An 18053-nucleotide genomic window follows, 5' to 3' on the forward strand; every position below is an offset into this window, starting at 1 on the left:
CATTATTTTGGAGCTGGATTTATTTCGAGCCCTGTTGTTGTGCATGATATATTCCTCACATATAGACGAGTCAAATTAAGTACCAAAATGGGCACACCTAAAATGGAACACCAATGTTTTTGCTTGCTAGTGACTCTAAACACCCTCCTGAACAACATATCCAAAAAGGACAAAAAAGGACACAGGGGAAAATGTAAATTTGCATATTTCCAAAATGGATGCAGGCCTCAAATTTCAAAATTGGGGGAATATGGATAAAATCCATCTATTTTGAAATTTGAGCCCTGCATTAGCGGCCATTTTGAATTACCATATTTTCCATGTGTCCTTTTTTGCCCTTTTTGGATATGTTGTTCAGGAGGGTGTTTAGAGTCACTAACAAGCAAAAACATTGGTTTTCATTTTTGTCTAGCTCATACATAAATTGACTCGTCTAATATCAAGGCACAGAATGTACTAGTATTAATTCTAATTCAAATCATATCCGCAATAGCTGCCCCATAGATATTTTGATAATTTCTGCATATTGTATAGGCCTTCATCTAAATGACATCTGGCAGCTATTTCAGGTTATGGCTTTCTTTCCTTAACCCTCGAATTGTATAACCGAATTAGGAACGAGAAAGTAGGTTGCATTCTCTTGTTTCGTGTCAATCGGGAATATCCAGGAAAATTCAAATGTTTTAGAACGCGTCTAAAAATATCCCCGTAATTCCGTATAAAGTCACAAGAATTTAATTACCATGCTTTCATTATGTCATACTGGAGTAATATTAATAACAACTTGATAACTTTATATTCTTATAAATAGACAATGATTCAGAAAGGTCATATTTTAAATCCAACCTTATACAAAATATTTATTCATTTATTTCTCAAAAATGCATGATAATTCTGTGTCATCGAACAACACAGGAAAAATGTATGGATTTATAACCAGAAGTGGCGGCTTACCTGCTGCAAGTTGGCGAATAGCTGGTTTAGCACAGGTTTAAATACATGTATTTGAGATCATGAATGATGAGTTTCAAAATACTGTATCTCCGACCATGTTGCTGATGGCCACTTCCCGATTTTGATGCACTCGAAATTTTGGGAAAATTTTTCAAGAATTGCAAAACCAATCATACTTAGGCCTACTAGGCATGCCTATATATTACCCATTTGAATGCATTTACCCTGGAGATTCCAAATATGTTAATGAAAAAATTTAAAAATTGAGATTTTTGAGGTAAAAATATGTACCTTACCTGATGCGGTCTGCAGTAAATGAGTTAAATGGATGACTTTGTCGTAACAGCTCTCCCGGGGAAATCTCTGCATGTTGATGCCAAATTTAGATGGTTTGCACTTCGGCCCAGACACATCACACGCCATTTTGTTCCTCAGTTCACTGAGATTCACCTTATATAAATAGCATTTTAAGGGTATGCTAATAATGCTCTGATTATACATAAATCATTTGAGCTTTCTATTTTGGGTTGCGTAACTGTGATTATAAGTTTATTTACCTGAGTTCAAGTATAATGTGTGTTTATTATTAAGTCATTATCACATCTGTGTGTGTTGGTTTGCTTAAATTCTTAAAAAGATGTCGTAAACCTGGTGATAAACGAAATGACATGAACTTGTGAAAAAAATGTCATCAATATTTGAAGGCTCCTTTTAGCATGTTAAGAAGCCATTCAACTTCAGCTAAGACCAAAGTCCGCTGGAAGCATCAGAATAGATATTTATAATTATCGTGGGACAAAATGAGACTCGACCACATATAAATTATGATCATCTTCAGTTTATTATAATTATACTGTACGTCGGGTCCTTTGAATATCTTGCATGTGCTGGAGATGTCATAAAAATGTGTTAATCGGTTTACTTAAATTAAAATCAGAAAGCTATCTCAAAATATTTGGGGAAGAACAGAACATGGGTCTACAAGCTGTAGGGCCCAAATCGCCACTTTTATATTCTTGGACCCTGCACCGCGTCTCGGTGTGGACATGCATCAATATCATTCCAAGTAATTTTAAATTGACAAGGGGGTAAATAATATTACCGATTTCAAAAACTTGTGATCAATTTAGATATAGAACATGACAGTCGTTCTTATTTATATTTTAGATGTCAGTATTTCAAGTACCAGGGGGAATACAGAAGATGAGAATAAATAATTATTGATCTAAAGCAAACTTGTAAATATTTCATCCAACATGTCAAATATTGAAGACAACCTTTCACTCGTTGTAAACACACCTGCATTAGTCTTTCAACCATGCCTATTTGGGTCAGGTTCTTATGTTAGTCTCTCACCCATGATCGTCCTGTATGTGGATATTGTTTTGTATGGTGTTCTAAAAATTATTAAACTTTTCATCACAGCCGAGTCTGGTGACTTTACGGGTCTAACCGCAGAAAAAATACAATCGTACGTCAGTAGGAAATTTGAAGAATCTTTTCTTTATATTCAGCTCAGGCAGGTCAGAATTATGTTGAGTTGAGAGTTGACCCGATCCCATAGACTTCGAAACTACTAAATGACATGGCAGTTGTGTTTTGAAATATTGAAAGAGTGAAATGTGTTACAGAATGATAAGGAAATATGAGTTCAATTTAAATGAAGATTATATTTTGATTAAATTAAAATGGATATATTTATCGAGGTTGGACCATGCTATAGACGACTTGGACGACCAAATCAAAATTGATAGCTCGAAGACTGGCTAGAGATTAATATCGCGAGACTCAGTATGCTTGCATAGACATGTTCAAGCATTTGAAATTAAGACCTGGTATTTTTTTCCCGGATATATGCTTAACGGCCTATTTCATAATACCAAGACTTTTGAATTATTTTTAAAACTACTGTCCAGAGCTTGCATTTTGCACAAGAAAAATAATGTACCTTTTTTCTGGGGAGTTATAAATATAGAAATAAAATTATCAAATGATTTCACTTGAGTTTGCTGAAAAAAATATATTCTGACTGAAGAGAAACATGCATGCACTGAAGGAATAATATTTATTGATGACTGTCTAATGTCTATTTATATATTTTGGTATTCAGTTTCGGTCCAAAACTGAGATACGTTTGATAGCAATCAGCAGCCCATGCATGTTTATTTCCAAAATACATTCTTTTGGCAAACTCATGTGAAGTGAAGTGACTATATCATGGTCGCCATGACCTCGAAATTCGCGCGCTTCTATTTTTATTTATAAAAGGTCCCATTTCGTTTTTCATCCTGAATTCTCCTTCGACAAATAGGCCTTGTGATCAATAATTAAATATCTGTAAATTATTACCCCTAATAAACTCCCGCTGTTAAAATCGATAATTGATACCATAATGGGGTTCTTAAACAACCTTATCAATGGGTAACGACCGGATTGTCGAACTTGAGTCTTTTTCAAATACACGCTTCAATGGGCCGAAATAACGGCCAAGATATTGAATGGCTATAACCCTTTTGCCCAAACATTGATAGAGCTGAGCACAAATAGCTCAATACACGGGACCCATTGTGTGCAGCTTTTGACACAACTAAATAACGATTTTACTTGGTTTTAACCAAATTTAAAAACTCTATTGTGATGTCCAGGTCGTATTGCCAGGTGCATTGGTTATTTTGGTGGGTTGCAAAAATAACCAATTTAGAAATCCCCTTTACCGGGCCTCATGCATGTTAGAAGTGGATACAGCTAGACATGAGACTGGCCATACTAGTTCAAAGCACGCTGATTTTCAACCAAGCTAAAAATATAGCTAACTTAGCGGGCTACCGTACCAAAAACTATTTGCTGAAATATAAACCACACTTGGGCAAAACAGACTTGCAAATAGTAGGAGAATACACGCACTAAACGCATGAGTAAATTAGACAAACACAACGACAGATGTTTTTCATTTTCAACTTTTCTTTTCAAAGTGTTATTTTCAAAGTTTTTTTCAGCATTTTTTCTTTAAGTTATACATGTATATTAATAATAATAGTACCAAAAATCGGCATCTTTCGTATCAAATTATGAATCTACTCAAAATATATTACAAATATTTTAATATTAAAGTTTACTTACAATGGTTCAATTTTTTTCATGTTCAATATTCAACTTTTTTATCACAAAATTGAATAAAAAATTTGCTAGCCAAAATGGCTTTGAGATTTGTATAGATGATTTTACATGTACACTACATACAATTACATGTGAAACACAACCAATTAAATATTCAAGCAATGAATAAATAAATAAATTAGGTTTTGGAAAAAAAATCTGGTAACTAATCATGGAATTGTTGATCAATATATAACTTCCAAAACTGCATCGATAAATTTTGAAGTTGATTAAATAAAATTAATCGGTAAAATTTTGCAAGTTATGTTGGATTTTTCAAATTGATATTTTTTTTGGAAGATTGGTCATGTTTGTTGAGTAGTGATATGAATTGTCATATTCCAATCACTCGATGCAATGATAATAATAATAATAAACAATAATATTTTGTCTTTTAAAAACATGGCTACACAATAATTTTTGCTCTCCCTGTACAAATAAGATAAATTCAGAACCTCTGCAATAGAAATATACACGTTCGTTCTGTACCGTTTTATACAATTTCATACTTTCCGACTTTTTGGTTACTTTAAAAAGTCCATTTTTAATTAGTCACCTTTTCTTGTTTACAATTTTTACAGTGTATATTTCTCTCTGCACACGAGTTGCAAAATTTGCCAATTTTATAAAGCTACAACTTTTGTCAAAAATTGGAATTCATTCCTTCATAAACCATTTAATTCTGCCAATGTTTCAAATAACATGTCACGTACAAAATTACTGTCAAAAAATAGATACTGTAGTTATAATATTCAAAGTAGGAAAAAAAACATCAAGTACAGTGTAGAAAAAATCGGATAATAAAAAATGTACAAAAGCGTGATTTTTTCGTTCTTGTACAAGATGAAAATTCATTTAGTTAAAAAATATGTTATTTGAAACATTGGTAAATAATTATCACAATTTTTAATACACACAATTTGGTCTACTTCTCAACTGCCACTTCGTAGTTCCTGGTTTTGGAATTATCAAATTATACAAGATTTTGGAATTTGCAAAGATGTTAAATGAAAAATAATTTCTGGAAGTTTGGCAAACATGATTGCCTTCAAAATATTTCAACCATGATCGTACTAAGTCATTCAATTCTGTGTTGAAAACAAAACGTACAAGGTCTTTGCGACACAGATAATTCCAACTGATAAAGGGCTTATATGAACATAAAAACAGAGGAACATTTGCATAAATAAATTTGATACAATATGCACAATTTAGTAGTCAAAGAAAAACTAGTACAGACTGTGAAACTGTTTACCAAAGAAGTATTACATATCACAAATTATGTCCTTGAGTTATTCAGTGAGTGCGTTTGCAGAACTGAGAAAAATATATAAAGGAACGGATAAGTCCAAACAGTTTGAGATTTGGAGTCCTTGATAAGCAAATGTCACTCACTGTTCAAGATGTTGGTGGAGGTCAATAATGGCTCGAAAACACATACTGACCGCGTACATGTGGTTCAAGGTTTGGGTCTAGGTCTAAAATGCTGGTGATTCAGTTCACCAAAAAACAGCAGGGGTTTTCAGCAACTTGAGATTTGGCTAGTTTACCACGGCGTGGGGACCGCAGGCTATAATACCAGCCAAGGCGAGCACAAGATTTGAAAATTTCAAATTGAAAATCCCCGTACAGTTTCTGGTTTTAAACTGAAAGCAAGCACACATAGGCGCCAAGTATATGATTTTTAAAATTATTGAAAACTTTAAAAAATCATGATACATGCACACATACTGTAATAATCATGAGTTATGTTTAGCAGACATATGAAAACAACAATAAAAAAAAAAAAAAAAGATGATAGAAAAATAGTAATACATACATTTTATATTATAAACACAAGAGTTCAACATAGAGATATATAAGTCCATTTTTAGTCAGTTCATGTGCACGTTGACACAAATGATGCAAGATTCAATGGGTCTAACCAATCACCCTCGATCATTTCACTCACTTCTGGGGTTGTATAGTCCGGAAATTCAAAATGTGACCCTGCACTGCTACATGAGTCCAATGGGCTGAGATCATCAGCAAGTCCTAGACTTGTTAAATTATTGATATCAAAACTTGGCCAGCCGTTTGGGAAAGCAAAGTCCTCGATTGTTGCACATAGCGTGGACAAGTCCGTACATGAGTTATCGGCTGGAATAATCTGCTGTAAACAGTTCTGCTGTTGTTGTTGCACCTGCTGATATTGCTGTTGCTGTAATTGATGATGTTGAAGTTGAGGTACTGCGGTGATGTTATTGTACTGCTGCATTTGTGTATGTTGTACTGGTTTTACAAAGTCTTCATAAAGACTAGTGTCTAATGGAGAGTCAGGATTGGAACCAGTTGGACTGGCCGGTACTTTGGCAGGGGGAGTGAGCTGAGAATTACCGAGTTCTACGGCTTTACTTGCCTTGATACTCTCCCTGAATCGCTTGTCAATAGTGAGTTTCAGCTTGGGAACACGGTCAGGATTCCTGTTATTGTTTGTGGCACTATGGTTGTTGTTGTTGTTGTTTCGTGGACGACTATGGCTCTTCTTGCTGCTCTTCTTGCTGGATTTGCTTGATTTACTCACGGTTTCGGTTTTGGTCGCAGGCTTGGCCTTCTTGCGTGGTCTGTACTTGTAATCAGGAAACTCTTGCATGTGAAGAAGTCGCAGTCTTTCTGCTTCCTCAACGAAGGGTCCCTTCTGCGTTTCATTCAGCATTTTCCAGCGTCTACCAAGTCGCTTAGAGATTTCTGCATTGTGCATGTCAGGAGTCTGCTCCATAATTTTTCTTCTCTCGATCTGAGACCACACCATGAAAGCATTCATGGGCCTTTTTACATGTCCATTATTAGCTTTCCAGTTCGTTTGGCAGATATCTTCAGCGATATCAAGAGTTGACTGTTTCAGATCCTCACTGGACCCACTGCTTACGCTACCAGGCGATCCCGGGCTGGGGATTTGGTGATGATGAAGAAGAGTCATACCGGTTGGTACCTGTTGTGGTATCATAATATCAAACATGTTGACTTGTTGTATAGTTCAGTATACAGTAGTAGTTAGTAGATCAGCACAAGTGATGATCAAATCACGATACAATTTTATCCAAGAATTGGTCTGGTAAATTATAGTAGTAACATGTTACTCACACTGTGAGTAAAAGAGCGTTGGTGTTGGCACGACTAGTCAGTTTGAGTGTTTAGCTTGTTATTAACTGATCATACGAATCCCGCGATTATTTGTTCCCAGCAGCACGCTTACACATCGCTAAGCAGGGCACTCGACGACCAATCACGGCTTAGGAAGGCGGGGCCTTTTACAATGCTGTGCAATTAACATAGAAAAGGTCACCGCACAGTCGTGCGTGACTCATCCATACTCAGTGTGATTTTCCACGATTATTTTTTTTCTGTTTTGCAGTACCGCTAGGTCACCGATTTTGAAATATGCACCCCTATATCATCAGAGAGGTACAGTGGATCTTGTACCATGCCCCCACGTGCCAAAAAATCTGCTAGTGAGGAGGTATAAAGTTTTATTTCAATGGTAGGTACTAAAAGTTGAAGGTGCAATAAAACGTTACAGTGCTACGAAAAGCAGGTGATGGGGTCGGGTGAAGGACAGAAAATAATAAGTTGTAATAAATGAGGGCGCAGTATAGTGGGACCGTACGGTGAGAACTCGCCAACACCTGTCGATGTGGTGTTTACTGGTGATGCTGGTAGTATCGTAGAGAATGCATGTGTATTAAAAGTTGAAGATTTTTAAAAAAAATAAAAAAATCAGATGTATCTATCTACATGGTCTATTTTTAAAACATTTAAAAAAAAATTATCATCTTTCTTAACCATTCTCTTTTAGTTACGGTACTTTCTAGAAAAAATCATTTTTTAATTTTTTTTAAATCAGTCCTTCGAAATTCAAGGTAGGCCCGATATGATTGACTGCAAAATGGCTACATGATACTGTGACATAGTTATTGCAAAGAGAAATTTAAATAAATGAAATTGTTGCTGTTATCATTAATAGCATGATGTTGTTGGAATAATGTTTTAATTTTTTAAACTTTAATTTCGTCCCGGAAATTGTGTCTAAATAGAATTATAGGCCTATAGTTTTATTATACCCATATATCATCCTTTATTCTATATAGTATGTGTAGGCATTAGATACACAAACCGTTCGGATGAGCTACCAGGCTCAGTTTCGAAACCATCTTCCCTTTTCCAGGAGCTCCCTGGGTACCTGAAAACCAGTGCAGTGAACACATGGTCTGATATTAAACTCATCTACACGCAAAGTTGTTTTTGAGCACTTTAAGCAGATATTTTTGGCAACTTTGTAAGATTATTTTATATGATATTATTTGAAGTCCTAAATCATTGAATTTAGCCACTAAACAGGCCTTCGAAACCATTTAATCGTTATTATTAAGGAAACTAGCGCCAATTCATTACCTCCAAAACTTCCTCCATAGGAAATAGCCTATATGCACGGTTAAAGCTTGTTAGGTACCAGGCCTGTTAGGTACGCTAATCATATACAGCGCCACTTACGGCAATGGCTTGTAAACTGGACATGGCACGCTTTATGATATGGCATGTTTGGACGGGTTTTAGTTGCTCTCAACAACTAAAATTTTAGTATTTGGTTACTCCGATGAAATTTAAGTTCAGTCTTATCTACTATTTCCATGGTCTAAATAACATACATTTCAGTAAATTTCTAGTCTTGGCTTTCAAGTTATTTACAGGTTGTTTATTATAATTTTCAACTTTTTAATAATTGGTCCAATCGATATTTGATCCGAGAAGATGCTTTTAATTACATCTTCTCTGCCCTAAAAAAAAAGTGGATAAAACTTTAATCCTTTTATAATATTTGTACACATCCACTTGAAAGTTTTACTTTATTTTCAGCATTGTCAATGACATGTACTTCAAGATCAATTTGGACGTGGCTTATAGGCCCCCTATAGGCCGGGTGTAAGCGGTGCTGAGAGAGAGAAGGCCATGCAATGTCACATTCGAAGTTGCAAAATTTTAAACCATCATAGTGTAAAAACTCGATAGTTAGCATATGTGCTTACTATCGAGCGCTTCTAAAACATGCAAAAATGAAGTGCCCCATCCACAAAAGTGTAAAGGGAAGTTTGAGCAAATTATCGATAGGCCTACACATTAGGCCTACGAACAGGTAAACCCCCAAACTTGTGTCTCAACCCCATTAGCTCAGTTGGTAAAGCGCCGGACTTTAAAAGTACAATTTCATGTTTTCAAAAGCGCTCGATAGTAAGCACATATGCTAACTATCGAGTTTTTACGGTATTGGTATAGTGGTAATGCGTGCCCAACTAAATCATCATTTCCTCATGTGATACTGATTTGGTGGTTCAAATACATCCACACTGAACTTGACACCACTTTGGCGTGCCAACAATAATATTTCACTTTTTATCATATTTATAGAACTATGTAAAACCCATCAATAATCAGATTTTCTGAAACCCGGTTCATAGATACCTTGACACTATTGACAACCCATGTCATTATAAAGATAATCAAAATAATTGATAATAGGCCAATATTTTCGCCCTATCTCTCTAGCGCACAAGTTGTGATACCAATTTAAGCAGAAATTATTCGTTTCCGGGATATTTGGGGTAACGGTCACAATTCTATTAAGTTTGTCCGGTGTAAAATATCCACTTAACATTAAATACCGTACATCAACATGTTGTTTCCCGTTTGAACACACTTGTCAGGTTGCCCGATCGTTGTGTCGGTGGGGGTAGTTAGGGGAAACCAAAACAATTTCCGGAAATGAAAGTATCGAGCGGCGGCACTGAGTGGGAATGGATGCGCCGGAAGTGCAAGTGTCGGCATGAACTCTTTTACCAACTTAAAAATATTGTAGGCCCACGTCAAAGGTTGCTATTAAAATATTCCGTATAGGCCTATGCACCTTTTTGTGTTCCACTGCATATGGTGCTCAGAATGTCCTTATAGTTGACAGTTCAGAGCGACCTTTTTCACCCCTCCATCATGCCCCCCAAGAAATATAAAAAAGACAACAGTGATTAAAAGAAATATGCTGGATTTGCCTCGGTTCCGGAGCCACTGCGGATTTAAAGGTAACAGGTTTTAAATAGTACGTGGACCAAGAAGGTGAGAGACTCATCAATCAGACCCCCTTTTTATCCTCAATAAAATTCTTAAATCGTCACCCTCTACTGACATCCACATCAGTTGTTTAGTTAGCCATATAGTTAGTATGTTAACATATTCATTTTCTTGCCGATATTTGACTTGATTTCATTACGATTTCTCTTAGTTCCCTAATCTGAACACCCCTCCTCCTTCGCAAATCCAAAATTGAAGATGCAACTTGATCGGCCGTTCCAATAAACGAATAATGATGTGCTGTTTGGCATGCATGGTTGTGTGCAGATTTCAACGAACAACTTTTGAAGATCGACCAAATTGTCAGAAAAATGAAAAAGATGTTTAATTTGAGCTACTAATAGGCATATTTGTACCCATTTGAAAGTATATTTTGTACTGATGATAAATCATCAGGACACTGTGAAATTTGTAATATTTTGACATATAGGGTTTGCAGTCCACGCGGTGATGGGGTAAAAATTGAACACAATACACGGTGTTTCGAGAGAAAACGACACTTTTGAATTTCGATCACGTACAAGTGAATATCCTCGCTATTTACACGCAGTCTCGTATTTACCGTCATTTATTAGTTTCTCGAGTTGGGCAATGCTTGTTTGAGTGGTCATTTTGGAATCTAAATGGCCACATTCATCATAATGGTTAGGTGAAATTGCGCATTGCGATTTGAGTTGAATTACTGCATGGTTTTATATTATAGGCTTTTGTTACGGCGAGGTATAGTTTTGGTTATTGGGTAGTACATGTAAAGTTTTGGGAACATAATATTCCGAAGGACCGGTATTCCGAAGGATGATTACTCGAAGGTTCATTACTCGAAGGGTCGTTATCGAATTTACAACAAGGCCGTCATTCCCAGGGTCATGACTCCAAGGATTAGCCCTACCACAGGGTATCTATATACACCATGCTATATACTGAGAACTGCAAAAAACCCAGTGACAGCTCACAACCCACTAACCACTGTCCCCGAGATTTTCTGGGGAATTAATAGCAGTCACTGGCAGCAGCTCTCTGGACTGCAGGTTTTATGATATAGCATGGTTTTGGATCATCGCAGTCAAAAGGCCCTATACTAGTAGGGCTAGGCTCGTACTTCCGAAGGATCATTACTCCAGTAATGATCATCAGAATGACAAACATTCGGAAAAACGAACCTTTGGGATAACGGTTCTTCGGAAGTCAAAGTTTTGATATTGTGGGCAGGTGTTTTGTTTTATTTGTTTTTTTAATGGACGCCCTTTGACCCATGATGTAGATAATGAGACCGCTAAAGATGTGCAAGAATTAGTTGAAGAATTATATAAAATTTAAAACTGAAAAGTAGTATACAGGCCTAGATGCCTATAATAACCTGCATGCTATAACACATCCAATTTGCAAATAAATTCCCGATTATTGATTGCGGAATTAAAAAAAAAAAAAAAAAAAGTGGTGAATTCCTCAAAAAGTTTCGTTCCTGATAAATTGGTCCCCGAGTGTGATGTCAAAATTGAGCAGGAACTGAATGATGTATAGGTCTTAATGATGGGTGTGCAGGGATTTTAAATAAGCCTTAAATCTTTCAAAAATATTATGAACCCTAGGTTTGTTATCTTTTCAGCTTGCGCTGATCGCCATCGGCCGCGATGAGCGAATCTGACGCGATTTTTTAATACTCTATGCAAAGCAGCCACGCGAGCAACACCCAGCCATTCCCCGTGTGGCATTAACAACCCCTATCCATCTTCCACATCTTAATTTAAACCCCATCTCGTTTCCTATAAACCCTAACAGGTCTCTTGAAAAAAAAAATCCGTATTGTATCAAATTTCTCACGGCTAAATCGACAATATTGTGGTGGGACGAAAATGAAAGGCAAAGCTTAGAAGTTATACTTTGCCCGCAGGTGAGGGGTCCGAATACAACTGTCATAACATATTTGAGACAGGCAGAAATGAAAATATAATTCAAAATCTGATCTATCACCAATTGCTAGTAATATGTGTCCGGTCGGACGCGGTGCGCAAAACAAAAACACCGGCGATCGACATCAAAAAATGGTAATTTCGCCAAATTATGTATATTTTCCTGTCGCGAGACCTGAGGGAGATAACGTAAGCCTTTTAGTATTTTGCGGACGGTTCATCATCACATATACTCTAAGAAATAAAGGTTCTAAATAGAACCTTTTTTGTCCTCTCGGGAGAACCCTCCCTCTTGAACCTCTAAAAAGGGTTCTTTAATTTCGGACAACCCTTAAAGGTTCTCTAAAGAACCGAAAACGGTTTACACATTTTGGGGCCATTTTCGATAGTTTTGGATACATTTTTGGTTCTTTAGAGAACCTCTAAAGGTTCTCCTGAGAGGACAACTTAAGAACCTTATAATGTTCAATGTTGTTTCAGCTATAGGCATGTTTGGACTTTAGGAAATGGCATTATAATAAGTTTTCAAATAATTATGTTCATATCAAATCATAATGTTGACGTTTTTTGACAATTATTTTGCAACACGACTGTACCTCCGCGCATCGCGCAGCAGAGAGAGGGACATATCTTGCCCGATATCATACTTTTATTAATATCCAGGCGCTCGCGTGTCGGCAAAAAACCGAGAAATTCTGTCCATATCTTGTATTTGTATCTGATTGAGATTTGTTTCAAGAAAATCTGGGGCTTGAGGTATAAAAGCTTATAATCCAGTACCGTGGCCTTTAATTTAGATTGCCGAGACGGCCGATGATACCAAGGACTGCAGTGGTCAGTGTCGATACTTAATGTTGACTGGCGAGGTGGCAAGAGTGGAATAAAAGGGTCGTTCACCCACTAGTTGGTTACATATGTCTACTTATATTATGTTTAGGGAGGGGTGAGGGAAGTTTCCAAACATCGAGGTATCATATTATACTGAACCTAAAACTGCAACTAAAAAAACAACGATTACGAAATTCGTAATAAGCCTAGTTGTCTAACTGGTAGTCATTAGGCCTACCGACGATATACCGTAAAGCTGAGCGAATACGCCGCATGTCGGTCGTGTCTGCAACTCCACAGTAAAATGATCGTGCCGTCGCGTCCGATCACTTCCGGTATACCAGTGGAAGTTGGAACGTGCATGTGTATCTGCTAATTATTTAGGAACTTGTGAGATAGGTCTAGCAAACCCCTCAAAATTACGAGGGTTCTTTAAACAACTTAAAAGGTTCTGTAAAACCTACAATGGTTCTTTAAATTAAGCTCAACCTTTTTCGAACCAGTTTTACTGGGGTTCTCTAGGCCTATTTATATATCTGATATATAGAGGATAGAATGGTTCTAAAGTTGAACCTTTATTTCTAAGAGTTCACGGCCTGGATGTTAATTGAACTGATGAAAGTGAAAGCCACCCTACTCACCGTTGTATATTATAGCCTAACTCTTGATCTTGGTTCTCACTAAGCCGCCCAGTAAACACTACAGCAAACGTGAAAGTAAAATTATAGTTTACTCAGGTGCCATATCTGGCGCAGCAACCACCAAACCCTTACTTATATAGAAAGGGACTTTACATCCATGTTTCCATTATGTCTTTTAAAAAAGATTATGTTGATAACATGGCCGGGCATTAAGATGGAAATATAGCCTCGTTCCACATTTATTTTCTACGTGTATTGTTATTATGTATTACACTGCAAAAAGTTCAGAACGTTACTGCAAACCTGCAGAACGTTACTGTAAAATATGCAGATCGTTACTGTAAAACGTCATTGCAAAAACTGCAGAACGTCACTACAAAAACTACAGAACATCACTGCAAAAACTACAGAACGTCACTACAAAAACTACAGAAAGTCACTGCAAAAACTGCAGAACGTTATTGCAAAAACTACAGAACGTCACTGCAAAAACTGCAGAACGTCACTGCAAAAAATGCAGAACGTCACTACAAAAACTACAGAACGTCACTGCAAAAACTACAGAACGTCACTGCACAGAAACTGCAAAAACTGCAGAACGTTACTGCAAAACCTGCAGAACGTCACTGCAAAAGCTGCAGAACGTTACTGCAGAACGTTACTACAAAAACAGAACGTTACTGCAAAAACTGCAGAACATGATGACACGTCCGAGAACGTCGCACTCATGCAGAACACATTGTTAGGTGTTCAAAATGTAATATAATTAGAACACGTTCTTGGTGTGCCACTCGATGTGTTCGAGTAATTTGTCAGAACCAAAAGAACACATTCAGAACACGTTGTCATGCGATGAACATTGATGTGATCTTGTAGAACACTATAAGAACAGCAGCATGTACACTCTAAAAATATTTTACTCAACACTGAGTAAAAAGGTCACAGCTCAACAGTTGAGTGAAAAATTACTCAACATTGAGCTCATTTAGGTCACAACTCAACAAATGAGTACAAAATTACTCAACATTGATTAATTTTTTTACTCATTTGTTGAGTTGTAACCTAAATGAGCTCATTGTTGAGTAATTTTTTTTTATTCAACTGTTGAGCTGTGACCTTTTTACTAAGTGTTGAGTAAAATATTTCTTGCAGTATATAAGAACACATCAAGAATACAGTTGGAACACATTATAAGATAATTCTATCTCTTTTACATTTTGAACTGTTCAACACTTGTGTTCTACGTGTGTTCTTTTTGCATCCAATATGTTCTGCAGTTTTAATTAATCAAATCAGATATTATTAAATGTTTAATAGGCCAATATGTTTTGTGTGGTTTTCTAAATTATTCTTTGGTTCTCTTTCATATCTTTCGTCCACATTTATGCCGGGTCAGCCTATCATGTGGATCAAGGGGTTTTGTGCGTTACCCCTCCCGAGTCTGTGGCCTCAAAATGACCTGTCTACGTCCAGACTATCAAAATAATTAAAAATATATTTCAATCGGGTCTTATTATTATATGGTTATACCCTGTTGTTGTATTTGAAAGAAAAGCAGATTAAAATTTTGCATTATAAGGGTTAAAATTCTGCGCTTTTGGGGTCAAATCATGATAAATGTCTATGTTTATAAGTAAGTCAATACACACACGACAGAACAAGATTCAGGTTATATTAGAGTAGCCTACTAACGTTTTACTAGAGTCCTTCGCAGAATTTGAACATTATTTCTCCTTCCTAAGAATTTAATGCTACAATGTCAAGCTATCAATTTGTGTATTTTCTGTTTTACCTTCTGCGAAAAGATACGCATAAAGATGTAATATATCATGTATTATAGGCACATTGCATCTTTATCATGTTTTAAAAGCCCCCCTTAAATACCCCAGCTTCGACGAATAATATGTATAATAACTTTCATATAGATGGCGAGTTATAGATAAACAAGGGGATGCTTTAATTTCGTAATTTTAACAGAAAGTGCAACACGGAACTATATATCGAAATATCAAACTGCCTCAGCACTTCCTGCTCAAAAATATTGTAAATCATCAGAAGTTTTCCGCATTTCCGGTAACTTTAAGATTCGCGCGATTTGTGCCAAGTGATCATTCATCAAAATTATGGCATAGGATGATTCTTTTGCTCCACAGGTTAAAGTATCATCTTCCGTTTTTGGGGCGCCCTCTACGGAGGCGTCCCACAATATTGGCATGTACTTGTGAGTAGCTTCTAATTTCAGTCTTACTAGATTTACTCCGCAATTGTTGTGCTATTTTGCTAAAATTATGCCCTTGCTCAGAAATAAATCCACAATATGCTTGGATTTTATTTTATTATTGTTTTCTGTTATGCACAGGATAAAATGGTGTGCGTATATTCTTTGTTTAAAGACAAAATTAATGGATTTGTAAAAACACCAAATAAATCGAGACCTTTGACCTTTGTAACCACTTTGACCTTTGTAACCAGTTTACCGCCTCTTAGAACCCGATAGACGGTGACCAACACTTTGGATTACAATAGCCTAATCTGAATGGCATAGTCCAATAAGCTCAAATAAACAATCATAGTGCAAAATTTGACCTAACTTGCAGAGTATGAGTTTTGTACCCAAAGTTTCAAAGTCAGGCATCTTATCAAGATCAAGATAGTGATAGTGACATAACAATTAACACGCTTATCTTACCAAGGTCTTATCTATCTGCATGGGGTAATTGGAAATTATGGTGTAGCCTATTTGTTTTAAGGATGAAACAACTGGCTCCTTTTGCATGGAAATTAGAACAAATTACTATACAAGCTGTATCAAAAGTTTGGTACCCAGCAGTTTTGATAGTAATTGAAAAGCCTGGTTCTTCCAAATGCAATATCGGGTCCCCTTAAAATGATAAAATGATCAGACCATAAATCTTTTGTGACTGTTTATGACATTAATCAACAAATTATGCGGATCCTAGATGTGTCGAGGATGTTATGTTTATGAACAAAACGTTACGTTTGTATTTTCAACATTGTTAATCATTGCTACGTGTATGTTAACAAATGAAAGTTCTGTAATTATTTTAATTCTTCAATGCTAAGTTAGTAAGTATTCTTTTGGATATCATCAAATTGTAAATCTCTAGTCAGATTTTCAGTGTGTTAACAACTATGTATCAAAGATGTTACGTTCATGTACAAAACATTAACGTTCTTATCTTGTAAACATTGTATACCCATATAGCTACTTTTGAAGAATGAATGTTCTGTAATTGTCTTTTATCCTTCATCTCTATTAGATTTTCAGTGTATTAGCAAGTAGATGATGTATATGTATCACAGACGTTATGATGTATATGTATCACAGACGTTATACATTCATAAAAACTTTTCTTTTGGTCAACATAGGGGTAGATCCTCTTCTATACTATCCATCATATACCCCCTGCATAACGAAATTCAACAATATTCAATATCCAAAGCAATATCATCACTACAATATGCCCCAAAATTGAACTCCCCACCCCACATAATCGCAAATTGACACGACAGCTTCATTCCAATTCAATTTATTTCATCCAAAACGGTCCTGTGATACACCTTCCCCAATCAAACACATTTGTCTTGCATTTGATCATCTTCTACTTCCCTAGAAAAAATCATTATGATACCAAATCCCGGGACCAAATCTAAACACCATGCCATGGAATTCACCATATCACGTCCAAGCTCACATAATTTGGGCGCCCCATTCCTTTTTTAAAGGAATTTTTATTAATACCTGGAATCTGCATCACGTACCTCCGGGATGAGAGCGTCAAAATAAATCGTTTTTGGGGCGCCCTCTACGGAGGCGTCCCACAATATAGGCATGTATTTGTGAGTAGCTTCTAATTTCAGTCTTACTAGATTTACTCCGAAATTGTTGTGCTATTTTGCTAAAATTATGACCTTGCTCAGAAATAAATCCACAATATGCTTGGATTTTATTTTATTATTGTTTTCTGTTATGCACAGGATAAAATGGTGTGCGTATATTCTTTGTTTAAAAGACCAAATTAATGGATTTGTAAAAACACCAAATAATTCGAGACCTTTGACCTTTGTAACCACTTTGACCTTTGTAACCAATTTACCGCCTCTTAGAACCCGATAGACGGTGACCAACACTATGGACTACAATAGCCTAATCTGAATGGCATAGTCCAATAACCTCAAATAAACAATCATAGTGCAAAATTTGACCTAACTTGCAGAGTATGAGTTTTTGTACCCAAAGTTTCAAAGTCAGGCATCTTATCAAGATCAAGATAGTGATAGTGAAATAACAATTAACATGCTTATCTTACCAAGGTCTTATCTATCTGCATGGGGTAATTGGAAATTATGGTGTAGCCTATTTGTTTTAAGGATGAAACAACTGGCT

General features: G+C 36.2%; 1 protein-coding gene across 1 annotated transcript; it reads right to left on the bottom strand.

Moving 5' to 3' along the window:
* Positions 1 to 4667: 4667 nt before the first annotated feature.
* On the bottom strand, positions 4668 to 7297 carry LOC140139823 (transcription factor Sox-11-B-like). Its single transcript, XM_072161560.1, has one exon. It carries the CDS (start codon positions 7106 to 7108, stop codon positions 5990 to 5992), a length of 1119 nt encoding a protein of 372 aa, XP_072017661.1. The 5' UTR covers positions 7109 to 7297; the 3' UTR covers positions 4668 to 5989.
* Positions 7298 to 18053: the final 10756 nt, after the last annotated feature.

Source organism: Amphiura filiformis, chromosome 18 (genome assembly GCF_039555335.1).
Source record: "Amphiura filiformis chromosome 18, Afil_fr2py, whole genome shotgun sequence".
Classification (NCBI taxonomy): domain Eukaryota; kingdom Metazoa; phylum Echinodermata; class Ophiuroidea; order Amphilepidida; family Amphiuridae; genus Amphiura; species Amphiura filiformis.

Excerpts from the sequence above, each read along its gene's own strand:
- LOC140139823 (XM_072161560.1), bottom strand. The coding sequence starts at position 7,108 with ATGTTTGATATTATGATACCACAACAGGTACCAACCGGTATGACTCTT.